We start from the raw sequence: 27,993 nt of genomic DNA on the forward strand, positions 1-27,993 counted from the left end.
TTAAAGGACACTTTGTTTAATGTGTTTGAAGGAACTTTAATTAAAAGATGGTTTATTGTAATTTAATTTGACCATTTAAAATGTAATTGTTTAAAACAGTTAGTTTGTTCAAAATGACATTTGTTTAAATACTTAAATACTCTAAAATAATTGCTAAAGGGTTTGTTTAAAAATACTTTGTTTAAAACCAAATTGTTTATTTAAGAGACATTATTTGTTTAGAAATGTTTAAAAATATAACTACTGAAACAGGACTTTTTTGTTTAAAAAATTATTGTTTATTTTGACAATGTTGTTAATCATATGTTTCCTTGTTTTTAAGGTTAACAACCTAACTACGCTACTATTCGAAGACCCCCAACAAAGACCAACAAATTGATTTGAAAAGTTGGAAAAATAAAGTTGGAAGAGGTTGGAAAGAAGCTGAGTTGTTGTCCTTGTTGTCCAGTTGGAGAAAATTGGAGTTGACTTAACAGACAGCGCGGTGCCAGGAAAGCGGGTTGTGATTGGTTGTCGTGCACTTTGCTGCAGCATGTTTTGCACGTGATCGAGAAAGTAGACCCACAGCTGATCACCGTGATCGAGCTTAATTTGATCGCGATCACAAATCGAGATAGTATAATCGCCCAGCCCTAAATGCAATTATATATTTTAAGAAGTTCTTAAGTAGGAAAAATAAGAAATTTGTAAAAATGACAGTTCTTAAGACGGTTCTTAAGAAAATATTGAGGAATTGCACTTGAAGAACTTTCTTATGAACTTCTTAATTTTAGATCTTAAGACATTTCTTAAGATCGTTCTTAAGAACATATTGGTGAATCCGGCCCCTGATCTGTTCGGTGAACAAACCCCATGATGCTGACGCCGGGTCTGATGTGGGACTTCCGGGGTAAAATGGACCGTACACCATCATAGGTGTCGTAGCCCGTCATGTTCAGTCATGTTCACAAGGTGTCATAGGAAAGTGTGGAACACGCGAGTCTTCAAGCTCTTCTTCCGAGGAATGTTCCTGGTGGAAAACCTAACTACCTTGAACACATTTGCACAGCTGCCCAGATGTAAGGAGGGGAACCAGCCGGAGGCGCGTTTGTTCCCGTGGAGGTTCCAGAAGGAGGAGGAGCAGCGCTGGAAGTCCTCGATGCTGACGACCACCTGGCCCGGCCCCCACTGGGACACGCGCACCAGCGTCACCGCCGAGGCGAAGCCGCAGGTGTGGGGGGAGACGCCGTGGAACAGGGACTCCCCGGGCCTCACGGTGGCCCCGCGCTCCCACACCATGCCGGCCTCCTCGGCCACGCCCATGCCGCTCAGGTTGCACAGGGCCTGCAGACACGCCTCCTCCAGGGCCTCCTGGGCCGGGAAACGCAGCAGGATGGCCACCAGACGAGGCACCGCTCCTCGGCGGAGCAGAAGCTCCTGCAGCCTGGCTGAAGAGAACAAGACAGATTTGATCAGTTTTATTTGAATTATTAACATTACATTCTCACTGCTGACCTTCTTGCTGGAACAAAACAAATTCAACCAATTAACATTTCTTTTTTTATTAACATACAGTACAAACAGAGACAAAAGACGACATCAGTTACAATAAGTATCTAGGTGTGTGTGTGTGTGTGTGTGTGTGTGTGTGTGTGTGTGTAAATAATATGATGAAAGTAGATAAATAAATTAAGAATATTAGTTTGAGAGTAAATAAATAAATAAATAATTATCATATAGAGTGATGTAGCACGATATAATATAAATATATGTAATACTATAATAGCATAATAATATAGTAATATCCTAATATAACATAATAATTTTTATAATATTATAACATATAACAAAATGATATCACCATACTATAATATATAACAATATAATAATACTATAGTTTAACATCCCATGAGATTTCATAACTTAATATAATAATACACTATGAATAATATATTATGATCATGCCAGGAATAATTATTAGAATTAGAATTGGTGATTTATATATTGCAATGAGGGGCGAGGTGAGACCGGGGCATCAGGGAGGCAGGGGGTCAGATTAAACCTACCCATGATGCACCAGGAGGAGCAGGGGGTCAGATTAAAGCTACCCATGATGCACCAGGAGGAGCAGGGGGTCAGATTAAAGCTACCCATGATGCACCAGGAGGAGCAGGGGGTCAGATTAAACCTACCCATGATGCACCAGGAGGAGCAGGGGGTCAGATTAAACCTACCCATGATGCACCAGGACCAGGACCATTTCTAAGCCAAGTCTTGTAAAGGTTTGGCTTTTTCCCCCAAAATGCTCTGATGAAAATGATTCAATTTAAAAGAATCGTCTCTTTTTTTCCTCATTTATAGCTGCATGCTTTTATCATTTAATAGAATGAAACTAATTACAGCATGAAAAGAGAAGCTTGTGTATTTGAGCAGACTTACAGCTCTCGTAGGACATGCGAGAGATGGCTCGTGCAGCGAGAACCAGCAGCTCCTCGTTGGTGCTGGTCAGCACGGACAGCAGAGCCGGGACCAGGCCGGCGTCAGGGAAACCTTTACGGACCACAGCTGGACACAAGCAACCACAAGAAAGGGACTTTAAATTATAACTAAAAGCCAGTGAACTATGAACAGCTAAGTCTTCAGGTTGCAGCGCTGATCTTGTGTGGACTCATGGGTAATAACCTACACTCCTTGGCCAGCTCGGCCACCAGCCTGGCGGTCAGCAGAGCCAGAGGCCCCCGGCTCCTCAGAGAAAGGGCCAGGATGGGCAGGATGCCGCTGATCACCACCTGCTCAGCAGCGCCTTTCTCTGGACACAAACGGGATTGCATATAAAAACATGACATTCACCATCACGACAAATTCAATTCAATTCATATTTTATTTTGAGCAATACAACATAACATAAGTGACCTGCGTGCAACAGAAAATTAAACAAATACCTTTATCAGGTTTATCAGGTGCAGGTTCAAAATACAAATTAATTCGTTAACACTCGAAAGGGAGTGGGAAGAAGAAAACTTATTTAATCCCACCCCTGTTTCTCATCAATAACTTGACAGATTTTTTTAAGGCTTCCTCCTGTCTCAACATTTAAACCAAAACAATGGACAAAAGACTTATATCAAATTATAATAAAAATTATTCTACAGTTCACCTCACCTAAATGTACACACATTGTGGTTGTGAAATGCAGATGTATTTCACAACCACAATGCGTGCAAATCCAGGAACCATATATATTGTAACCATGGCCAGAGGTGGTAGTAACGAGTTACATTTACTCTGTTACATTTACTTGAGTAAGTTTTGGGAAATGTTGTACTTTTAGGAGTAGTTTTGAATCACTGTACTTTTTACTTTTACTTGAGTAGATTTGTGAAGAAGAAACTGTTCCTCTTACTCCGCTACATTAGGCTACGTTGAGCTGTTACTTTTCTTTTATCCCTTTTATCCACGTACGCGTCAATCTCATGACATCACTGGGTGATTCTTTGGGAAAAATGTTAGTTTTTGCATGTTTTGTCACATTTACACAGACTCAAACACACACAGAGTTTCTATGAGTTCATGTTTGTTCTAGTTCTGGTTAAAAAAGAAAAGTACAAAGGCTGGACATTTTGTTCTACTTGTGCTTAATTTATTTCTTTATTCTGTTATTCTTTTATTCATTTTATTATTTATTAAAGTACTTGAATTTACTTTCAGATTATTTTAATTGAAGCTATTTTTTATTCATTTTATTATTTTATTGATTTAATTTGCCTGAAGATGATTATTTTGTACTTTTGTCTGTTTGAATGGTTGTGTTAAAAAAATAAATCAGACATTACTCAACAGTTACTCAGTACTTGAGTAGTTTTTTCACCAAGTACTTTTTTACTTTTACTCTAGTAATTATTTGGATGAATACTTTTTACTTCTACTTGAGTCATATTATTCTGAAGTAACAGTACTTTTACTTGAGTACAGTTTTTGGCTACTCTACCCACCTCTGACCATGGGTGACAGTTAACCGTTAACTTATATTTATAATAAATACCAGCAATGGTAAGGACAACAATACCAGAAGGTAATGGACATAGACATATAGTACATACATATAGTACATTCATACACATCAGTGATGGTAGTACTACAGTACCAGAAGGTAATGGACAATACAAACTTACTAAATGAGGAACAACAATTACACAAACATTTTGACAAATTGACAAATTAACCGAGCGTACTAAATCATTCCTGGATTTTAATCTTGGTTTAACAAGGGGTGAGATGCGTAGGAGATTTATTTGATTGTGTCAGTGGAAATATGCTAGTAAGTATGATATCCCTCGCACTCATTTTTTCACATTTCTGCAATTGAGGATCTTTATTAGGGTTAATGGGGATGGGTCTGAGCTGGCCCCTCCTCTGTCCACACTAAAGAACGCCCTGGTCAAGAACCCATATGGTAAGGGGCTTATTTCTTTTTTTTATGATTTAATAATGTCCTTTTCACCAGAGTCTTCTGAATATAAAATGAATGCCTGGAAACTAGACTTGGGAGATGTCCTGACAGAGGAACTTTGGACTAAAGCGTGCTTGAAAGCCCAGTCACAAACCCGTTTACCCGTTTCAAATGACTCCAGTATAACTGGCTTATGAGAACATATATTACTCCAGAAAAAATGTATAAGTTTAACGGAGATATACCTGATTTGTGCTATAGATGTGCTGCAGAAAAGGGCACTGTGTTCCACTGTCTCTGGTCATGCCCCAGATTAATGGAGTTTTGGAGGGAGGTGGGACAGGAAATTCAGAAAATACTGGATATCTCCATTGTACCAGAACCCAAACTCTTCCTGCTGGGACTCTATCCAGATGGACACGCGTACAGGCGAAGTGAGCGGAGGTTTATTGATATTAGTTTACTATTAGCCAAGAGGGTTATTGCTATGTCTGGGAAGAGTCCACACAAACCAAGCAACAAGAAATGGTTCCAGGAGATGTCACTGTGCTTACCGGTGGAAAGGATAACATACTTCATCAAGGACAAACAGGAAATCTTCGAGGAAGTTTGGGGTTGTTTTATTGACTATATGAAAAATGAGAACCTAAATCATCTAATGCAGGGGTCGGCAACCCGCGGCTCCAGAGCCGCATGCGGCTCTGGCTCTAGTGGCTCCTGGAGCTTTTTCAAAAAAGTTTGACCTTTTTTTTCCTTTTTTCCTTCTCTTTTTTTTCTCTTTTTTTCTCTTTTTCTTCTTTTTTTTCTTTTCTTCTTCTTTTTTTCCTTTTTTTTCTCTTTTTTTCTTCCTTTTTCTTTTCCTTTTTAATCTCGACATTTCAAAATTTTGACTTTTTTCTCGACATTTCGACTTTTTTCTCAACATTTCCACTTTTTTCTAGAGATTGTACTTCAACATTTCGACTTTTTTATCGACATTTTGACTTTTTTCTCCACATTTCGCCTTTCGCCATTTGCCTTCATTCTAAGGTTTATACAAGACTTTTCATTTTTTGCGGCTCCAGACATATTTGTTTTTTGTGTTTTTGGTCCAATATGGCTCTAAAACAGTTTGGGTTGCCGACCCCTGATCTAATGGAAGAAGCTGGAGGAGAGTAGTGTCTTTGTTTGTTGTTTTTTCGTTGGTGTTTTTTTTTTTTCCTTATTTTAATGTCACTGGTCTCATGTAGCGTTGCTTTTCTGTTTGTTGTGTTATGTTAAAAAAGAAAAACAATAAAAGATATTGTTTAAAAAAAAAAAAAAAAATCATTCCTGGAGGCCAAGGTCAAGCGGTGGACTTAAAAGATGAGAGAGCGTGGCCGGCGTGGCCAAGCAGCCGCTGCTGCTGCTGTATTCCTTTCATCTTTGAGCGGGACCGACTTGAACTGAGTCTTGCTTTAATAGAGTCCAGCCACCAGTGGACGTGAAAAGGATGAACTATAGAACATAAATTAATCAATTAGCCAGTGACTCTTAAGTGTGCTGCAGCTCTCTGTGTGTGGCCTTTCCTTGCCTGCAGCCCTGCTGCTCTCACGCTGGGAGACACAAATACAGCTTAATGCCAGCCCAAGACTTTCTGGGAAAATCTGATCTCAACTGATCTCTTTGCAGGATTTCCACCCCGACTTATGTTCAGGGTTATGATCAGAGGAGGTAGTAACGAGTTACATTTACTCCGTTACATTTACTTGAGTACGTTTTGGGAAATGTTGTACTTTTAGGAGTAGTTTTGAATCACTGTACTTTTTACTTTTACTTGAGTAGATTTGTGAAGAAGAAACTGTTCCTCTTCCTCCGCTACATTAGGCTACGTTGAGCTGTTACTTTTCTTTTATCCCTTTTATCCGCGTACGCGTCAATCTCATGACATCACTGGGTGATTCTTTGGGAAAAATGTTTGTTTTTGCATGTTTTGTCACATTTACACAGACTCAAACACACACAGAGTTTCTATGAGTTCATGTTTGTTCTAGTTCTGCTGGTTAAAAAAGAAAAGTACAAAGGCTGGAAATTTTGTGCTACTTGTGCTTAATTTATTTTTTTATTCTGTTATTATTTTATTATTTATTAAAGTACTTGAATTTACTTTAAGATTATTTTAATTTAAGCTATTTTTTATTAATTTTAATTTACTTTATTGATTTAATTGGGCTGAAGATGATTATTTTGTACTTTTGTCTGTCTGAATGGTTGTGTTAAAAAAATAAATCAGACGTTACTCAACAGTTACTCAGTACTTGAGTAGTTTTTTCACCAAGTACTTTTTTACTTTTACTCTAGTAATTATTTGGATGAATACTTATAACTTCTACTTGAGTCATATTATTCTGAAGTAACAGTACTTTTACTTGAGTACAATCTTTGGCTACTCTACCAGCTCTGGTTATGATATGGTGTATATAGACTTGTAAACAAACATTTGTGAAGGGAAACCTCAGAGCTGTCTGCTTGTGATTCTAATGTCATCAAATGAAAGACATGTTTGAAGGAAAAAACCAGCTCATCTGCACAAAGCTGTGGTATTTTCTTTAAATGCAGCCTTCTGTGGAAAGCTGATGCTTGAGGAAGAGAATGACCTAAACTAAACTCCTCTCAGAGGAGATATTTAAGTGTTCAGTGCAGCTAGATGAACTCACTCTTCTCTTTTATGTTGCTCAGCACGGTGTTCAGGTGGGGTTTCAGTTCATCTTCAATCAGCTCCACACCCAGGACTCTGATCGCACCCAGCGCATTGTTCAAGTTATCTGTGGAGACACACGGGGGAGAAAGTATGTTTGCTTAGCGTTTTTTGTTGTTGTCATTTTTCTTAAAGCAAAGAAAACATTCAGATTCAGAATACTTTATTAGTCCCAAAGGGAAATTCATTTCTACAGTCGGCCTGTCCATAGCAACAAAACACAATACACCAAACAGCCAATATCCATGATCAGTGTGTTAGAGTCAGTAGTCATAGTTGCAGCTATAGAACAAGACTCTAATAGTTAGTCTCAAATATAGCTTGGTGGTAGATATGCTGCTATAGGCTTATGCTGCAGGGGGGACCGACATGATCCGCTGGGCGGTGGCTCTCACCCTTCTTCTCCTCTCCTTTTCCTTCCTCTCTTCTCCATTTTTATTTATTATAAATATCTCATAGCTATCGTTTTTGTCCATCGTTCCTGTATTTTCTTGTGCTGGCCCCCCTTTTTTGAGCCTCGGGAGCTGCGTTCTAGCCTGCGGTCCCGGTCCCCCCCCCCCCATCCCCGGTCATCCCATTGCTGCTTCCACCTGCCTACGTGGATGTCTGCTGTTGTTAATTTGCATAGCGGTTTGTTTTCCGCACTGGCACATAATCCCGCCGACCTGAGGGCAGAGTTACAAAGAGACTGGCTAGAGCAGGATCAGGGTGGGATAGTATTTTGGTAGTATCTTGGTACCATCAGTAGTATTTTGGTCCCATTAGTAGGATCAGGGTGGGATAGTTTCCTGTCTGCTTTCTGCACCACCCGTGCTTTCCAGAGAGAGCAGAGGTCTTTAAGCTGGACTCCAGTCATTTTAGAGCAAACTCTGATAATGTCATTCAGACACTTCTTGTCTTTCATAGATCGACCACCAAACCAACATGTAAAAGAAAATGTTAAAAGACTCTCAATAAAAGTTTGATAAAAGGTACACAAGACGTTTCTGCTGATACCAAAAGAGTTGAATTTCCTCAGCAGATGGATCCTTTGGTTTGCTCGCTTTACAATGCCGTCAGTGTTTTCATTGAATTTCAATTTCGAGTCAAACACAGTGCCCAACACATGAACGTCATCCCAACAGTGGTCCCGCTTATGCATCAATTCAGGGTTTAAAACTGAACAATACATTAATCAGATCTGTATATTGAGGGAACACGGTAAACATTTAGCAGGTAACAGGAGCATCGCTGAGAGAACCGTCTCCTCTGAAAACCAAACCATCATCTGTGTCTGGGGATTTCCTTCCCGCCACAGGAAGATAATGCGCCGTATTTTGAAGAGTTACTGACATTTTTTTTTCTCATTGCGGGAAAATTGTGTCAAGTTGAACAACAAACATATAAAACTCTGGGAACACCGTCTAAAAGGGGTCATTTTATTAGCTAATCGACTGGAGCATTAAAAACCACACATGTGCTTTATTAAATATTTTATCTTCACATACTTATGTCTTTATAAGCCATTCTCATTTAAGAACAAGGTATGGATTACACTATACCACTGTCTAGAGCTTTTACATAAATAAACCAAGAAAAAATAAAGAAAACTCTTGGTTTATATTTGCACTCTTCTCTTTACTTGTGCTTTAAGTACTTAAGATAAAGCTGGTAATCATCAAACAGCAGGGAGCAGCGGCTCGCAGGCATCTCCCAAACTTGCTCAAACTAAGCTGATATTTTGCTAAAGTAATTTTAAATAAACAGCCCGTCTCAAATACAGTCAAGTTATATTTTTAGTTTGTGAACTAAATGGACAGATAAAGAGGGCTGGGTCGTGTGCTGAGAGCTGCTTTAAAGCCTGTGGAGCAGATTATTCAAAGAAGAATGTTGAATAAGTTGTAAAACAATACAGGGACTGAACAATAAGGTGTCTGCAGTCAGGCTCTTCTAGGGTACACTGATACACGTGAGTCACAAGTGAGTCCAAAAGCTGCAAACTGCCCTTCGGTTTGTGGGCTACCGTTTCTGAAGGATCAAGTTTGTCAGAGACCCTGAAAACACCCAGAACTCAGAAATAACAGCTTACACTCAGTACTGGAGTTGAGGGGGGATGAGGGGGGACGGCATCCCCCCCTGAAATAAAAACGGTCCAAATCATCCTCCCCTGAAATAAAAACTGCCATCTTCTAATAACAAAACAATTAGCTTTCACTTCAAGCAAGCTTTGTAATCTCAAATTTATAAAATAGTGAACTTGTAATCTCCAGATAAAGGCATTAAAGAATAATTTCAACCTTGGCTGTCCTTAACTTTAGCATTTCCTGGCTCAGTCCCAAGTAGGCCGTCGGTACTGTTGTGTGTTCTGATTGGACGGCAGCTCTGCGTCGCCAGTTCCCCATATCTTCAAAATGTTCCTGCGCTAGGATCAAAGTTTGCATAAAGATAAGCACATTTTCCCATTAAGTTTTTTTTTTTAAAATCCCAACCTTTGCGTAGAAGGTGGTGTCTGCATCTTTCAAGCCCTGTTTTGTGCGCATGCAAGCTGAGGCCCCTGGTCTTTACTTTTAACATACTTGTCTAGAATTTCCCTTCTGATCTTGTCAGACATCGCTCTCCCTTGGTTTCTCTGGTCCGTGTTCAGTGTGGTGAACACCATGATATCAAACAGAGGGATGACTTTTGAACCTTTAAATAGTCAAACTGAAGACACTTGTGTATTAGCTCAGTGTCTGTCCAATCATGCACACTTTCCTGTATGACTTAGATGTTGCTCTGCTCCAACACAGCCGGCTCAAACTAGTGGGCCATGAACAGACTTATGCAGGTTATACTGATCCAGTCATTTCAATCAAGGCGTGCCCAAACAGGGAAACATCGACGTCAACGTTTTCTGTTGTTTTTAATGGTTCTCTTGAACCATAATTCAACAACAGTAGTCACTGTTCGTTTAATTATAATTTATCATTATTTTTGTCAGTTTCAAGTCATTTCAGTCACCATTTAGGGTTTTTCTTGAAGGGTACCAGCATCACGTGGAACTCAACTGGGCTCAACCCGACTTCTTGGTACAGTATTTCTACAGATGAGTTCCAGGTCAGTCTTTAGTCTTGAATATAGCCTGAAGATACTAACCAAGAAAGATGAACGTGCCACTGCTTCGGCCCAATATCACATAAAAACCTAGAAATGCTCAACTTTGGACACTGCTACTAGCAAAAGACTGACACGGCTGCCATCTTTCAATTACAAAATAATTACCTTTCACTACAAACAAGCTTTGTAATCTCAAGATTATTAGATAATGAACTTGTTATCTCCAGATAAGAGCATTAAAGAATCATTTCTATCTCCAGACAAGCAGTCAGCAACATTTTGACTTTTGAAACTAAAACACTTAACTATTTCACAATTTCAAAACAGTCCATACACATTGAAACTTTCTCAGGAAATTTCAAACATCAACATCAGTGGACCAGTTAAACTCTGTAGGAACCTTCTTAGGGTTGCAAACATAGACATATATACGTAGACGCCGCATCGAGTGGTTCTGTCCGCTGCTGTGATACGTCAACGACGCCGCCATATTGGATGTTCAAGACTGCGCTGTAAACTAAAGTAAATGGACTTATTTTCATCAAGCGCCTTTCTACAAAGAAATGTACGTTTTACGTCTCATTTATTCATTCACACACGCACTAATATACTTGGGAAACAGTTAGGCACCAAATATAATATATTATTATATTATAATATATAATATAATAAAACAAATTTTCAAATAACAAAATAACATATTTATCAGACACCATTTACCATTTTTCGGACAATAAAATAACATTTGAACCATTTTCAGACAATAAAATAATTGAAAAATTTTGAAAAATTGTTCAAATATGTTATTTTGTTACTTGAAAAATGTTGAATGTTTATGTAAAATATGCTTTGTTGATGAGAAAATATATTTCCCTATTTTTCTTATTTTTGTGAGGGGGATATATATTGTTTTTCGGCACTACCTTGTTCTCTATAGCTGATATAACATGAATTACTCCTATGTGGGATCAATAAAGTTCTTATTTTTGCCATCTGAGAAAATTCAATATATTATATTTGGTGCCTAACTGTTTCCCAAGTATATTAGTGCGTGTGTGAATGAATAAATGAGACGTAAAACGTACATTTCTTTGTAGAAAGGCGCTTTATGAAAATAAGTCCATTTACTTAGTAGTTTACTTATTAGTTTACAGCGCAGTCTTACCACATCCAATAAGGCGGCGACGTTGACGTATCGTAGCAGCTCCATGGGGCGGATACGTACATGTCTATGGTTGCAAATGTCTTTAGAAATTTTGTGCAACAGTTAATGGGCCGGTGGTAGATAAATAAATATAAATAAATAAATAAACCCTAATGGCAACCTTTGGCTAACACCGTCTATGAATGTTAACATGATAGGTAAACCAACTGCATTCAATTCAGCAACACTTTAATTATTAAAGGGACTTTATCGTTTGACTGTAGAAAGTCGGTATGTTTACATGCACTAACAAAAGTTGAATTTCTAAAAGCCTTGTATACACCTTAGCCGGGCTGCAGTCCAACCAAACTGAAGCTCTTGAGATCCAGCCGTTAGTGCCAGATAACAGGTCCTAGTTCCAGTTATTCCAGCATGTATACCAACCCACGCTTAGCCGAGCTACCGACGGCCCCGGGACGCCCCCTTCTGGAAGTGATGACACAGTGAAAGTCAGAATATCAACACAGTAGGAGAAGAAGAAGAGGAGCAACAAAGAACTAACCGGAAGAACGCCAATGCAAAGGTGCGTGTGGAGCCACCTAGCATCACGGAGTCAAACGCACCTCACTCAATAATCGATTGTGTTCTTGTGCATGTTTACTTGGATTTCTCAGAAACTCCAGTTTAATCCTTAGCTAGATTGTTGCCAATAGCTTGATTTAGACGTGCATGTAACCGGACTGAGTCAGACAATATTAAAGTCATTTTTGTTGCAGAAGCTTGCTGCTGTTGGTGGGAATCAGTACTCGAGTTGTAAAAAAGAATCAGGGGGGATGGTGGATTTGATCATACAGGGACAGATAATTTGTGCTGATTACAAATAATATAATATATTACAAATAATAGCAGTGACCAAAACACCTGCAGAAATACTGCAGGAATGACATAGCAGCAGTTAAATGCAGCCTTCTGTAAGCTTTAAATATCCACTGGGCTTACATCAAATACATCAAAACACAACAATAAAAAACACTTTTCTGAACTTATCAATATGACTCTGTCCTTCACAGGATAAGTAACATGGATCACTGCAAAAACTCACAATCTTAACAATAATATTTGTCTTATTTCTAGTTAAAATGTCTCATTTTAGTAAAAAAAAATCTCATTACACTTAAAACAAGACTCATCACTGGAAAAAACAACAATTTTCACCTGTTTCAAGTAGATTTTCACTTGAAATAAGAAGAAAAATCTGCCAGTGGAACAAGATTTTTTTGCTTGTAATAAGAAGATAAATCTTGTCCCACTGGCAGATTTTCCTACTTATTTCAAGTGAAAATTTACTTGAAATAGGTGAAAATTGTCAAATAAGTTATTTTCCTGGTGTTATTTTTCTGGTGATGACTCTAAATGTTGAAATAGCAGTAAAACCACATTCATTGATGAAATGACATAAGAGATGGAAAGGAGGGATGGCAGTTTTACAGGGGGGAGGATTTGGACCATTTTTATTTCAGGAGGGGATGATTTGGACCGTTTTTATTTCAGGGGGGATGATTTGGACCGTTTTTATTTCAGGGGGGGATGCCATCCCTCCTCATCCCCCCTCAACTCCAATACTGGTGGGAATGATCTCCTGTAGCAGTCTGCGCTGGACCGTACCTGAGAAAAGCCTGATTGCAGACACCTCAGTGTTTGATTATTAAGAGCCGTGTTTCCCAACCCTGGTCATGGCAGCACACTGTCCTGTATGTTTTAGATGTTTCCCTGCTTCAGCACACAAGCAGCTGTGTCATCTACAGAGTCGTACAGAGCTTGAGGACAAGCTGGTGACGACCGTTCATTTGAATCCGGACTTCTGAAGGAGGGTGGCATCTAAACATGCAGGCCAGTGTGCCGGCAGGACCCGGGTTGGAAAACACGGATTTAGAGCATTTGCATTGGCCATGTTTTACTACTTATGCATCCTTGTTTGTTGCATAATGTGCTCCAGAGGCGTCAGAGCAGCCCCCAGCACAGAACCAGTCTTCTCTACTCTGTAACTCCACTCTATCCCAGACTGGTTGTTGTTTATTTGAAGTTACTTTTGCTAAATATCTCAGCTTAGTTTGAGCATGTAACAGTTGGGGAGGGGAGATTCCTTAGCAGATGCCTGCGAGCCGCTGCTCCCTGCTGTTTGATACGACTGATTACCAGCTTTATATTAAGTACTTAAAGCACAAGTAAACAGAAGAGTGCAAATATAAACCAGGAGTTTTTAGTTTTGTTTTTCTAAACTGGTCCCCTGGCTTATTTACGTAAATGTTATAGACAGTGACATTGTGTAATCCTGTCTTCAAATGAGTTAATGAATTGAAGACATGAATATGTGAAGCTACGAAGTCCAAGGCACCATTTGTCTGGTTTTGCTTTGGCCACTTTACTGAATACTGTAGCTAATGAAATGACCTCCACTTAACTTTCAGATGGAGTTCCTGGAGTTTTTCATGTCTGTTGCACAAATAGACCATTTCCCCACGAATAAAAAAGTTGGTATGAGCTCTGAATGAGCTGCAAAATATGGTGCATCACATAATTACCAAAGTCAGGAAATGCAGACAGATCATTGTTTGGTTCTCTGAGAGATATTCCTGTTATATGTTAAACAAAAATCAGGCTTTTGGTCATAAAATCTTTGATTTTTAGTTTCACATGGACAAATGCCACAGTTTCAGTTGTCAATAATTCATCTCGATAGTGAACCGATTCCCTTTTTTTTTTTAATCATTAAATCATTTAAAGCCTGAAAGAAAAGGAAGTGTACCTCCATTGAAAAAATCAGTTGAAAAAAGCAGTGCAATGCACTTAAGGTCATTCAAAAAACAAAAATAGTGAAAACTAACAAAAATAAATGCTGCTGATAGTCACATTTCATGTTACATGGCTTAAAATCTCATGCATGTTCAAGATCTGTGGGAGGTATCAAGGTGACAAAGGAGGTCTGAACTGCTGGAATTCACCTTTAACCAAAGTAAGCTGAATAAAGAGTTGAGGGAAGAGACATCCCAAAACACCGGCGTGTCCCTTTAAGGATTCAGGAAAACAACAAAAAGCATGCAGGAGATGTTTTTTAACCAGCGTAGCTCTCCTTTAACTCATCTTATTAAGCTGCTCAGCAGGCACCAGTGATAAAACTCTTTTCACAGAAAGGTTCAACCGTCCTAGTAGACGTGGGGAATGAAGAGTGCAGGTTATCTGCAGTATATTCATGTCCTAGGGCCTTGCAGTGGCAGCTGACGTTACAATAACCAGCACATCACTCACCATTCTGTGTGAAGGGTTGCAGGCGACTGGATACGTGTTTATTCCTGTGGGTCCGTGCATGTTTGAAGGAGGGGGGCACGTTGGGGTGCCCCATTCCGCTCTGCCCCGCCGTCCCCGAGCAGCTGATGGTGAAACTTTCTCAGGTTGACATCTTACAGAGTACACAACGCTTTATGGAATGCTTTTTTCTTTTAGATCACTCTAAAAGACACTTACCTCAACCTAAGCCTTGCCAAAATGGTACGACTACATTTTCTACGTCTTTGCTGCTTGGCTTCAGCAGGGCGGTTTGTTTGTTCTCCGGTTCACGTCCACCTTGCTCTCCAGCTGGCGCTCAGCTCCTTCTCAGGGTTAATACACGGCAAATCCTCACTAAGGCTGTGCCGTCATCCAACAGCGTGTCTGTGTCTGCACCGCTGAGGTATTAGCGCTTGGCTGACTGAGGGGATTCCTACCTGCCTACAATCCCCCATAATGCCTTTCAGCTCCTGGAACATCTGAGCCAAAGCAGCAGCAACAACATGAACAGGTGAGGATGTGGCATCTGCTTTCTACACAGGCGTTAGGTGGCGCTTTATCCAGATACAGTCTGTTTTTGTGCCTTGTAAATTAACAGATAACAGTTTTAGTTATTTGATATCGCAAACTTCTACGAACTTATTCCATTTATTCAAGAAGCTTAGTCCATTTCTGACATCTTTAACACACACAAACAAAAAAATGAAATAAAACAGCAGTAAAGTAAATCTTCATATTTTACTGAACTCTTGATGTTACTTGTAAAAACCTAAAATTATTTTAGAAAACTAAACAAATCAAAGCAGGAGTCATGTCCGCACATTCTCCAACAAATTCACATTTATATAAACAAGACTTTCTGTTTGTTGAAGACATAACATGAAGAAATACGTTTGTTTTTACGGTGCATACATACAACATGTATCGCAAATGAACAGATTCACTTAAAAGTGATCAAAGCATAATCATGTTTTCTTTGTTTTTTATTAACCACCAGCCAAACCAAACTGATTTAAACTATTAAAACGTATATTAAATGATAAAATGCACAGTGTTCTCTGCTCTGAGGTGCTGGGAGCGCCGACACATCTCATACTAATCTAAATGAACCAAGAACAGAAGAATCATCGCTGAATTCATTTTAACCTAATCAAACTGTTTAAATGTGAAATCTCTGTCACGCGCTGCAGATACTAAATATAAACCTCAACTATCTCTGACCATCTGGAAAACAAGCCTGCCAGAGTCAACAATTAATCATGCACGGTTCACTTTGCGTAATGTGGATTAAGGAGGCAGTTTTTTTTTTACAACATCTAAACAAAAGAAACTGATACCACGTAGCAGGTTTACTGGTCGGCCTTGCGTAGTGTAAACACCACAGGAAAGAAAACAACTCTCAAAAAAGGGTTTCAAAAGTAAGCACCAACTCCAGCGACAGGTGTACTGCACATCCGGCTGAATTAGTGCACAAGCTGAAGTGGAAAGACAGGACTTGGGAATAGTCTGACGCAGAACCTGCGGCAAAGCTGTTCATTGTCATTTTACACTCATACGAGATAAAAGACGTTAGCCGTCTGCTTTAGAGTTTAATGGTAGGATTGTGTTAAACGTGGGTAGAACCCCGTCAGCTATTTTAGGAAGGGTTTAGTTTCTCTGAAGTTGTATGTATTCATGTATACCCAGCCTCGGTCCTGGGGTGTTGAACCCTGTATCTTATAAGCGTTTCCCTGGGTCAACTCAGCTGGTTTTAATACAGGGGCAAGTTTAAAAAACTAAACCCTAGCTCAGGTGCTGTTACGCCAGGGAGTTACTTCTCAAGGCAACAGTTCCAACCCCACAGACAGTTTCTAGAGGTCATAATTAAATACTGATGACATGCTTTAGGGAAAAAACAAGAGACAAACTAAACTTTTCAGCATATCTTTGGACCTGTATTCATAGCAGCTGGTTTTAGGGGGAAGAGTCAGAATCTCAACTCCATTCAGCCATCTCTTTAAGTGAGATGTGCCGGTGTTAGAGTCAGTCTCACAGTTTCATTGTACCCACTTCAGACGTACAGACAATGTCAAATGATGTGAAGCTGGAGGGAGGGAAAGATCTGCTCTGATCCGGGTCTGTGATGTCGCAGCACGCTGCAGATCTGAGCAGCTCACCCACACACATTTTCAGATCTAAGCTACAGTAACAGGTTTGTGTTTTATCAGTTTTTGAGCTGTTAGTTATTTCACACACTTTAATATGTGCCCTCATGCAAAGAAAATAAAAAAGTCCTCTTCAAAACACCATCTACCTTGCACAAGCCCACTTGGAGACAATATCCCTTTACCTTCAAGCCAAGGAAGTCAGTGGCTCCGTATGTGGAGCATATTTGTGTCAGAATGTTGGTATGTACAAGGGCACTCGTGTAGGCAGGGGTTAAATGGTCCCAGCCGTGTTGAGCTCGCCAGAAACCGTCTCATAACCCACAGATACGAGAGTGAGCACATTATTCTGGACATCGTCCGGCTTGTCCTGCTCTGTTTGGGTCTCAGCGGGACCAGACGCTCCGGTTTCTTGTCTAATCTTTTTCCTGGCTTTGGCTCGATTCTTGCTTTTCGTAATGATCTTGCCCTGCTCCTTCACACCTCCAGGTACGTTGTGAGGCTTCTCGCCGTCCGTGGAACAGGTTTTGCGCTGGCGCCGGCGGATGCGACGCGTGGACTGGCCCGGGTCCGCCGGGTCTGAAGCCGTCGCGCCCGACAGGATGCGGATCTGCTGTTCAATCACCATGATGATCATGTCCAGAGCAACGTCCAGCACGCCCAGGCCCAGGCCGTGGGTGACGTTGTCAAAAGCACCGCTGTTCACTGGATCCTGGAAACCTTTTCTCATATCCTCCAGGTGGTTCCTGATAGAAAACATGACAAACATTAACATACCTCCATCAATTATGTATTATTATTATTATAATTATTATGATGAGCAAAGGGTGTGTCATAAGGTCATTCATACTTAGTTTCAATAATTTTGGACCAGTGTTGAACTGTATTCGTCTCTGGGATGAGCTGTTTTGCCATGTTGCTGTAGTCGATGTAATCATGAGCAAAATCTTTCATATCTTCACACAGAGCTTTAGTGTCACCTAAAAAAACATGATATGAACATTGAGCTCTTTTACATATCCTCAGCTTCATATCACTATCACAAGCACACACACACACACACACACACGCGCGCACGCACACACGCACACACGCACACACGCACACACGCACACACACACCACCTGTCACCTTCAGTGAGTTTGGAGAATGATGACGATACGGAGGTCGTCGTGCTGGGTTTCAGGCCGAGGATACACATTATTTAATTTAATGTGTGGCCAGTACTAGATGTGAAACTGCAATATTTGATTTTAAACCGGCCCCAACAGGATTGATCCTTTTGTAAATGTTTCTTATTAATTGGCTTCTTAGGTAGGCCGATGATACCCCAACCCCTTTATTTAATCTCCTGGGTCATTAATTGATTAATTTATTTTTAAAAGTATCACCAGCTGACACAAGTTTGCTGTTTCAAGGAATCTTAATTGACCTCCGTTCACAACGTCCAGTCTAACCCGAATAACCCTTACCCTAAACGGGATCTCATAAAAGGGATTCTGCCCGACTTTGGTTCCCACAAGGACCACTGGCCTCAACAAGGTCTCAGCGGCTTTGCTCGGTTTTCAGTTTGTTTCACAAACAAACAACTTTATTGAACTCACTTTACGTGACACGGCCCACACTCCGCACCCCCACCGTCCCCATAGCGTTCTTCATATCAGCAGCATTGTCTCTCAAAATTACATGGACCCGTTGCTTGTTGGTGCACCGGCTGTTTAACCTTTTTTTCCATCATCTGTTTGATGCGCTGATGAAAATAATGAGAATAAAATAAATATCCAATCCCTGATCGGGACGCAACGCCCGATTTCAATCAAGTCTGAAACAACGAGATCGGGCCCGATTTTTACGATCACGTGATCGGATCGGGACATCCCTAGCAAGCAAGAACGCACGCACGCACGCACGCACGCACGCACGCACGCACGCACGCACGCACGCACGCACGCACGCACGCACGCACGCACGCACGCACGCACGCACGCACGCACGCACGCACGCACGCACGCACGCACGCACGCACACACACACACGTCACCTTCAGTGAGTTTGGAGAATGATGAGGATACGGAGGTGGTGGTGCTGGGTTTCAGGCCCAGGACGTTCAGCGACTCCAGCAGGGTCTTCTTGCTCGCCGGGCCCCTGCTGACCCGGGTGTACGCTGCCAACGACCGCAGGGACATCTTCTCTGGGGTTTGCAGTCGCCTTTTGATTTCATCATATGAGATGAGATACTTCCCTAAAGATGGAGCAGGAACACAGGGTTGGGATTCAGCAGCATCGGACAAGAAAATCTGTTCATAACACAGTTTATCTACTCACTTTAAACAAGAATAAGTTGGACTAATATATTCAAGATTCTGTCTGATGTATTTGACATTCGTTTGGAGCCATCACCCCAGATAGCCATTTTTGGAATACCATCGGATTTTGGACTTTTGATCGCAAAACAGTCTAGAATGGTAGCATTTACCACACTGATAGCAAGACGTAGAATATTGTTGGGGTGGAAATCCCCAAAGCCTCCTTTTATTGCCTTATACAAGGTATTATGGATTTCTTAAAATTGGAAAAAATAAAGTTTACAATTAGAGGTTCATTAGAAAGGTTCTTCTCGAGCTGGCAACCATTTATTACTTATTTTGAAAATTTGAGAGTACTTCCAAAGGACTGAGCTGATGCTTTGTTTTTCATTGTTTGTTGTCTTTCTATCACTAATAATAGTAACAGCCTAATTACTAATACATTGGTATATAACTCTGGGGGTGATATATGACAACATTCTGACTCAAGTATTTACTAGTTTAACTTGTGACTATTACTGGAATTGCTAATCATTAATCTAAGAAATAATTATTAATCTCTAGATAACCCTTCTTTTTTATTTTATTTTCTTATTTAAGTTTACATTCATTGCACTACTACTACTACTTTTTTGTTATGTCACTATATTACTATCTTTTTATTTACTTTATTTACTATTTTTTTTCTATTCCCAAGTGAAAATTAATGACGATAACTGTGGGGGGAGGGAGTATGTTCATCTGTGTTGCTCTGTATTGTGGAAACAGTCTGCCAATAAAAACATGCATGTATATAAAAAAAAAAAAAACAAGAATAAGGCTGAAATGTAAGAATTCATATTGTACATTTGCAAATTAAATGACTACAAGAATATCTGTTCACTGAACCTTGATATACAAAACAGAGCTCTCCTCAAACAGCCGGCCACTTACGAGCCTTGGATCCTTTCATGTTGGGGTCCAGGAGTGAAGACACCTCTGCAAACGGCATCTGGCTGCTGCTCTCTGAATTTGCACTTGAGTTTGGTTGCAGCTCCTGATCCTGATCGTGGGACACGTCCTCAGCCTGGACCGGGGCAGGACTCTGCAGCGGAGGGGGAATATGAGGCTGGATGCTGTGCATCTCCAGCTGGTCCTGGTCCAGCGCAGCCTGGGCCTGGGCCTGAGGGAGGACTAGGGGGTTTTCAGATAAATCCTGCAGGCCCATGTCCCCTTGTGAGACACTGTTGCCTTGCTCCGAAGACACTTGGAAAAGGCTCATAACGGGTTTTACCACAGTGAAAACCATGTTTCCCTGGGCGTCCAGACCCACCATCCTGGCAGACGGGTCCATGTCTGTTCTGAGAAGAACAAGCGATGTTTATCAGTTTAGGTTAACTCAGAGGTTATGTACACCTCTTGGTGGACATTAAAACTATCTCAAATGGTTCAAGCGAATCTGATAAAGGGGGAACATGTGCTGACTTATCTAATCCAGTCAAAGGAAGAAACTAAATCCTAATTCCCAGGTAAGATTGTAGTAAGATGTGGCTTTCTTTATCCAGTTTCATGATGTGTAATCAGTCATGGATGAACCCAGGCGATCAATCTGGGGAAACAAATATAAATAAAATATGGTTAGTGCCTTACATTTAAAACTTGTGTTGTGTTTTTTTTTTATATAAATAAACCAAGGAAAAGAGGATGTTCCGACTTCATAACTGTGCTAAATTGCGAGCTTTGATAAATACTGAAACTGAAACTTGGGGATATTTTTGTTTCGTTACCTGCAGAAAACTCCGTAAAATAAAAGTGTTGGCAATTATTGTGACAGTTATGACTGTGGCAGGGTGGAGGAGTGGGCGTGGTCTGGTGGGGGAGTGGGCGTGGTCTGGTGGGGGAGTGGGCGTGGTTTGGTGGAGGAGTGGGTGTGGTCTGGCGGAGGAGCAGCACACAGGTGGGGCTGGTTCGGCTGATTGGGAACACCTGTGCCCAATCAATCTCTCCACCCTCCCTGGCTACATAAAGAGCGGCTGAATTACCAGCCAAGGGTTCTGCTCGGAGGATGACACAGAGCGGAGTGCTGGTACTCTTCTGTGTGCGAATAAAAGATTAAGACTTTTTCCACTAAACCCCGTGTCCTCTGTCCTGTCTGGCGACCCCAGTAGCACGAGATTGCTTGCTACAGGGATATTTCCAACATATTTGACAAAAGATAACTCAAATTTCTTGTGTTTTGCCTTTTAATGTTAAAATCTTTATAACTCAGGGTTGTACAAATTGCAGCTCTAAAAAAAAAAAAAGGGAAGTGATTAAAAGAAAACTGTATAGCGTGAACATTTTAATCATTGATGGCAAAAGTACTATGTTTGGTTTGCTTATTTCAGCAGCACAATGCCTGGTGCAGACCTACTGTGACTGCAGTCTAGGGGTCCGTTCACAAAGTAGGTTGTGTTGAAACTGAGTATGTTGAACATGAACTCAGGGAAAATCAGAGTTTTCCCTTTCACAAATGTGGTTACTAAACCCGACCAAGAGGGTTAATTTACCGGTAAGCCAGTTTCAGAAACAGAGGTAACTCATAGTCTGAGTCTGTTACAGCGCTAACCGACTCTGAAGTAAACCTGGTCCAAGAGCCCCAACGTGCCCAGGTGATACACAGCCACCTGACATCACTGTCCGATGCGTTTGAGCGCTATTTTCCATCTGCAAAGGACCCGAGGAATGGCAAAAGATGGATGCGTGATCCATTTCAAAACGACGATGGTCGAGACCGGCTCCCATCAGAACAAGACGGCCAGCTGATTGACCTCAGGAATGACGGAGAACTGAAAACACTCTTTGATTCAACATCACTGTCATCCTTCTGGATCAAAGCATCAGGAGAATACAACGTGATCAGCACGCTCGCTCCGAAGACGCTGCTCCCGTTCCCAACGTCGTATTTGTGCGAGGCAGGGTTTTCTGCCATGACCTTCACTAAGACCAGACTTAGAAGCAGACTGGATGTGAGGAATACCCTGCGCGTCTCACTGTCTCCTATCACGCCCCGGTATGACGTGCTTGTGTCCGGCAAACAGGCCCAGGGGTCTCACTGACACTTATTTCAGTAATTTGGTCATTAGTATTTGTAAAAGTGGTTCTATTTTTTGTTTTGTTTTGTATCCTGGTTTTGAACATTGCGTTTGTTTTGGATGCATAATTCAGGGACGTGCGGTCAGGGCCTATTTCCTGTTCAAATACAGGGATGAAACGTGAGGTGAGGCAGCAACGAGTCGAGCCTCTGATTGGACAATCCATCACAAACCGGGTTGATACGTGTGATTGGCCCGTGCTGGTTGCCGTATCTCTGCATGTCGCCAATATAATGTTTGCAGATACGTTTATTTGACCTGATTTTCCACAGTCTGACTAATGTCTTTTACCATTAAAGTTTAATGTTTGTTAGTGACATATTTAGTTTTGCTGATGGGAAATAAAACCGCAGTGAAAAAGGCACAGGGTGAGGCAGACAGTACTCTGCCTCACCTGAAGGGGGCGAACGTGAGCCAACGGGTACAAACACTTTTAATTTCAATCTTGTAAAAAAGAGATTAGATTAAGAAAAATACAATAGAATATTTAAAAACTAAATTTTGGCCTCAAATAAAACATTCTTTGTTTTTCTTTTCATGCTTTTTGTTGAGCAATCAAATTGATTAAAGTATCAGAATTAAACGTTTTAAAAACAACTGAATATTTCACTAAAAGGTAAAAATTTAAATCTGTGGTTTTGTACACCAGTCTATACTCTCATTTACTCTCATGAATTATAGAATTGTGACGGCCAACACATGGAGGTTGTAGAGCACATGCACGTTTTTTCTTACCTTTACGTATCTGTAATATGTAACGTGTGTGCCCGTGTGTTTTTTTGTGAAGAATGCTGATGAGATATGAAATAACCAGTAGCCAATTGAATAAGCTTCCCTTTTTGGTTTATATATTTGTAAATCTGACACTAAAGGAGTCAGTGCCTCACCAACCATGAACCTCACCGCACGTCACTAGCATAATTGCATATTGTTAATGGAACTGCAGGAATAACAGCTGACAAGTCTTGTGTATAGCTAAAGAGGAACTGTATTAATATACCGTCAATCAATAATCAGTTTATGATCACATTCAAACTGTTCTGTTCTTGTTGGTCTGGACAAGTATATTCTTGAGTGGTTTGGTTTTAGATTTTACTAAATTTGTAAAGCGTGATCTCTACATTTATTTTTAGAAATGATAGGCTGTAATCACTGGGTGAGTTGCTTATTGAAATAACGTTAATGTCTTTAGCAATAAAAAGGGGCCAAAATGTCTAATTTTGAAGCGGTCTGGCAATTGAAATAGGCTGTTAATTTCATAAATTGAGTGTTTGTCGCCACCTGTTGGTGGATAAATATATGCACCTGAAACCATTGTAAATTTAGTAAAACAATGATAGCCTGCATTTTAAAATGCATTGTTTTTTTCTAAAATGTTTATTAAAATTGACATAAATTACCAACCGGTCCATGAGCTTTTTGTTTATACTTCTGCTGGTCCTTGGCACAAAAAAGTTTGGGACCCACTGCGTTAAACGGTCAAATCATAAAAGTTCGGTGTCCTCCTCATTTTAATTTCTACAACAAATCCTGCCTTGAAGTCGGACCAAGCGTCAAGACTTTTGTATGCCTTCAAGCTTTGATTCATGTATTTCCCTGGCGTAGAAATTTAAGTACATATAAATATCAGGAAACTGGATTTGTGGCCAAATATTAATGTCCATGGACCACTGGTTCTTGGTAACTGTACCAAATATTAATGTCCATGGACCACTGGTTCTTGGTAACTGTACCAAATATTAATGTCCATGGACCACTGGTTCTTGGGGTAACTGTACCAAATATTAATTTCCATGGACCACTGGTTCTTGGTAACTGTACCAAATATTAATTTCCATGGACCACTGGTTCTTGGTAACTGTACGGGTCACTGTCAAGTCCAACTGCCTTTAATTTAAGCCGATAATCGGCTGTTATCCCGGCTTCTCCACAGTTTCTCCACCAGTTGCAGCTGTTTTTGCTGATGTTTTGCCACTCAGTGCGAGTAAGGGGGCTGGTCTAGTGGGAAAGTGGCGTCAATGCAGACCCTCTATTAGTAGTATGTAAGTATGGCTATTTCCATACACCTTGAAAAGTAGTCAAAAACTATCAAGTAGTTTTGTTAAACTCCCATGATGACTGGGTAGTGGTAGTGATCATGGGTTCTCTCTTTTTGTGTACGTCTGGACTTTTGACAGAATAAAATAGCTTCTGCATGTCTCAGTCACCAGCCCTTCTCCCCTTATCCCACCCTCACTGCACATAGGGACATAAACATGTCCTGTAACACATAATCTTTTATCTACACGTATGACAGTTAATCAAACATCATGACAATGTATTGTAGAATGTCTAAAGCTCACTGGTCCATGAAGTGCACATGAATGTTATTGGCATACGTGATGTGTGCATGTACATCAGAGCTTTACCACTGCCTGAGATGTGAAGAGAGAAGAAAAGCAACTGGACTTGTATAGTTACTCTATTATATATTTGGTTGACAGTACAAAGAAAGACAGGCACAGAGAGAGGACGTTATTAGTATTTTTATCATTATTTTTTGTATTTATGTAATTTTTCATCTAGTTGAATACAATATATTTGGGTATGATTGTCAGTGCAAAGAGGGAGAGATGAAAGAGTGGAAGGAGAGGAGGCTCAAGAAGAACCAGGTAAGAAAACAGACAGAAACTGTAAAGCTGAGAAAGAAAAACATTCATTTCACAATTAATTTATCATCATGGACATAAACCTTAAAGCAGCACAATGTAACTTTCAGCTTTTGTTGAGTTTGGCGGCTCCTTTGGACAAAAGCGGTAGTGCTTTACCAGAAAGAACACTACATTTCCCATGAGCACCAGCGCGTACTGCCGGAAAACTCCTGTCCCCGTCGCTGCATTTGTTTTGATAGTGAATGAAAGAAGACGGGACGGACTTTCAAAACTACTTTTCTGTTTTCAGCGGTCGTTTGCAGGATGGATTGCAAAGAGGTAATGTATCTATTTTTGGCTAAACAATTTCATATGACGATGTTGAAAATCACTAAGTTCAACTAGGTTTTATTAGTGAAGTGACCCCCGCCCCCGTCCTGTTTCAGCCAGATAATGCCCCCAAACTACAAACGCTCTGGTTTTGTTCTACTGCACCTTTTTCCTGTCACGTTTTTTAGAGGGACTTCGTCATAAATTAGTAGTCCAACATACTTACTGACAAAATAAAAAAATACTTTATAACCTGTGAATAACTTTTATTTTCTTGGGTTTTTCTGCTGCTTCAGCCATGATACCAGCTTCTGCTGAGCTCTGCGCTCCACGCCCCGCCCAGCTTTGGTCTCCACTACGAATCGGGAAGGAGGGGGAAGTGACGTATGCCGTAAAGCAGTCAAAGCTGTAAAAATGTGTAGTTTTTTAGTGTGGCAGGGTTCCTACCATGCTCCTCAAAGTTACATAGTACCAGTGAAGGAGATACAGACCCCTCAGACCATGACAGAGGTTCATTAAACCTGTTGGAAGTTGATGTTCCATCACAATGATGATGATGAAATATTAGATTAAGCTGGAAAAGTTACATAGTGCTGGTTTAACGTACAAGAAGAAAAGTAAAAAGTATGACGCTACATTTAAGCTTGGAGTTTTAAAATATACAAATGCCTCGGCTATGATTGTTTAAATACCGGTACATACGGTTTGTATTTGTATGTACAGATATGTTTACCTTAAGGCAGTGTTTCCCAACCCTGGTCCTCGAGCCCCCCCTATCCTGCATGTTTTAGATGTTTCCCTGCACCAACACACCTGATTTTAATTAATGGTCCTAATTAGCTTGTCACCAAGGTGTGCACAATTCTGTTGATGACACACGTACTTTTATCACGGTGTGCTGAAGCAGGATAGCATCTAAAACATGCAGGACAGGGGGGACTCGAGGAGCAGGGTTGGGAAACACTGCCTTAAGGTATAAGGCAAACATGCTTTACTATTTTTGTACTAAAAAATATGTTGGACGGTAACTGTCATCACAATAATGTCCTGGTGGAACTCTGTGTAAAAATAAAGGCAGATAATAACTGGGTCTTTTACACATCTGGGGTCCAAGTTGACACACACACACACACACACACACACACACACACACACACACACACACACACACACACACACACACACACACACACACACACACACACACACACACACACACACACACACACACACACACACACACACCTTTTACAGTAGCCACAAAGTCATCAAGTAGCCTAATTAACATGATTTAAAAGGTGATAACATCAATTGTAATCAGTTTCCAGCTCAGACTTGTGTGAGTAAAGACATTTGCCTTCAGCATTTATCAGTGAGACCGGATGCATCTTATTTCCCAGCTTGAATTGATTTCATCCTTTGATTTTCTTCCATTCATCGAACATTTTTAATGTGAATAAAATAAAACCATATTGCATGTGAATATTGAGAATATGCTACATTCACCTGTCATTCATACGAAACGGTCGCTAAATATTTTAATTAGTCTACACATTCACTTGCTCTGCAATTTTCTCCAACATCAATGTAAACTTTCACTGTATTTTGTCTGAATATGTGCTTATATTTACAGTATTTCCCTGACCGGTATGAGACCCCCCACCAGGCCTAAAAAAAATGTTATGTGCCAAAAATAGGAGTATTATATATATATATATATATATATATATATATATATATATATATATATATATATATATATATAAAATATAGTATTACTGTTCAAACAAAACCAAGTCGTGGTAAATCCAGAGCCCTGTTTTGGGAGATGTCAAGAATTGTGATTCAAAGTTCATACAAAAGGTATAAAAACTCATACATACATACATACATACATACATACATACATACGTATAAAGGCTCCATAACTCACTTTAAAACTAAAAACTCAAAGCTCTACATTAAGAGGGAGGTGCAAAAGTAAAATAGAATGCAAAACTAGGGAGATTTACGTGCATGTTCACCTCATACAATCTAACAGTTTGTCCAAGAGTTCAAGGCGTTTAATATCAACTTTAAAGCTTGTGTGACGGACACGTGGAGACACCACGACACGGTTTAAAGTCTCTCATGCTCACACTGAAAACTTGAAATATAACAATAAAAAAGTTATATCCCGTCTCCCTCCAATTGTGGACATATGAAGTTGACACAACAACATGCTCTGGGCTGGAAACGCATGTAAACCCGAGAGCTGTGAGATAAAAGAGGTGAGTTTTAGCAGAAATCTCTGCATCGGTTGTAACATTAATCATGGCTGCCGCCGTTACTGAGCCGTCTCTGTGTCTCTGCCTTAAAACGGGGCAAAGAGACGCACAACCGCATTTACAGATCAGCCCTCGCTCTGGAATGGATGCGGCTGGTGACGGGTGTCCGACTCCCACTCACCGGAACGCCGTGTAAACGTCTCCTGAACCGACACTGATCCTGGACCGGCCAGAGCCGCAGACAGCGACATCTTCCTTCTTCTCTGCTGCCGCGGCGGCGGGTTGCAAATCAGCTCTACGGCGGCCCCGCCCCCCGCAGCAACCCTGCCGCTGATTAGTCCAGGGACACGTCAATCACGCAGCCGGCGATCTCTCATTGGATAATAGCAAACCGAGCAGAACCATGAAGGCGGAATTTCCGATCAGGTTTGATCATTGAAAATAAGTTTCTCTTAAAATTTTAGACATTTTATTTGTTTTTATAAGAAGATGTTAAAATACCCTTTACTACCATA

At 40.5% G+C, this 27,993-nt stretch overlaps 2 protein-coding genes across 3 annotated transcripts; both read right to left on the minus strand.

Annotated features, from left to right (window-relative positions):
- Positions 1–748: 748 nt before the first annotated feature.
- si:dkey-21e13.3 (uncharacterized protein LOC100150043 homolog) lies at positions 749–15,160 on the minus strand. The gene is made up of 6 exons (XM_061708582.1): positions 14,887–15,160; positions 14,671–14,792; positions 7,105–7,212; positions 2,666–2,788; positions 2,419–2,544; positions 749–1,427 (listed from the first exon to the last, which is right to left on the minus strand). Exons 2-6 carry the CDS (start codon positions 14,762–14,764, stop codon positions 955–957), a joined length of 924 nt encoding a protein of 307 aa, XP_061564566.1. The 5' UTR covers positions 14,765–14,792; positions 14,887–15,160; the 3' UTR covers positions 749–954.
- Positions 15,161–15,342: 182 nt separating this feature from the next.
- si:ch73-127m5.2 (uncharacterized protein LOC561202 homolog) lies at positions 15,343–27,750 on the minus strand. 2 transcript variants are annotated; one of them, XM_061708581.1, is made up of 6 exons: positions 27,660–27,750; positions 20,603–20,726; positions 20,072–20,478; positions 18,874–19,074; positions 17,683–17,812; positions 15,343–17,578 (listed from the first exon to the last, which is right to left on the minus strand). In XM_061708581.1, the coding sequence occupies exons 3-6, from the start codon at positions 20,469–20,471 to the stop codon at positions 17,107–17,109; spliced, it is 1,203 nt and encodes a 400-aa protein (XP_061564565.1). In that variant the 5' UTR covers positions 20,472–20,478; positions 20,603–20,726; positions 27,660–27,750; the 3' UTR covers positions 15,343–17,106. The 2 variants fall into 2 exon arrangements, with proteins under 2 accessions (XP_061564565.1, XP_061564564.1); XM_061708580.1 differs by having other exon boundaries at positions 15,344–17,578; positions 20,072–20,726.
- Between the last annotated feature and the right edge of the window lie 243 nt (positions 27,751–27,993).

This window comes from Cololabis saira, chromosome 19 (assembly GCF_033807715.1).
Source record: "Cololabis saira isolate AMF1-May2022 chromosome 19, fColSai1.1, whole genome shotgun sequence".
Lineage (NCBI taxonomy): Eukaryota > Metazoa > Chordata > Actinopteri > Beloniformes > Belonidae > Cololabis > Cololabis saira.

Bases quoted from the DNA above. Each gene is read 5' to 3' on its own strand.
- si:dkey-21e13.3 (XM_061708582.1), bottom strand. From the start codon at position 14,764: ATGGGGCACCCCAACGTGCCCCCCTCCTTCAAACATGCACGGACCCAC. The intron at 7,213-14,670 runs GTGAGTGATGTG...GTGTCTCCACAG, and splicing joins GCAACCCTTCACACAGAATG to ATAACTTGAACAATGCGCTG. The intron at 1,428-2,418 runs GTAAGTCTGCTC...TGTTCTCTTCAG, and splicing joins TCGCATGTCCTACGAGAGCT to CCAGGCTGCAGGAGCTTCTG.
- si:ch73-127m5.2 (XM_061708581.1), bottom strand. From the start codon at position 20,471: ATGGACCCGTCTGCCAGGATGGTGGGTCTGGACGCCCAGGGAAACATG. The intron at 19,075-20,071 runs GTAAGTGGCCGG...CTCCATCTTTAG, and splicing joins CATGAAAGGATCCAAGGCTC to GGAAGTATCTCATCTCATAT. The intron at 17,813-18,873 runs GTGACGTGTGTG...ATGTTTTTTTAG, and splicing joins ATTCTCCAAACTCACTGAAG to GTGACACTAAAGCTCTGTGT.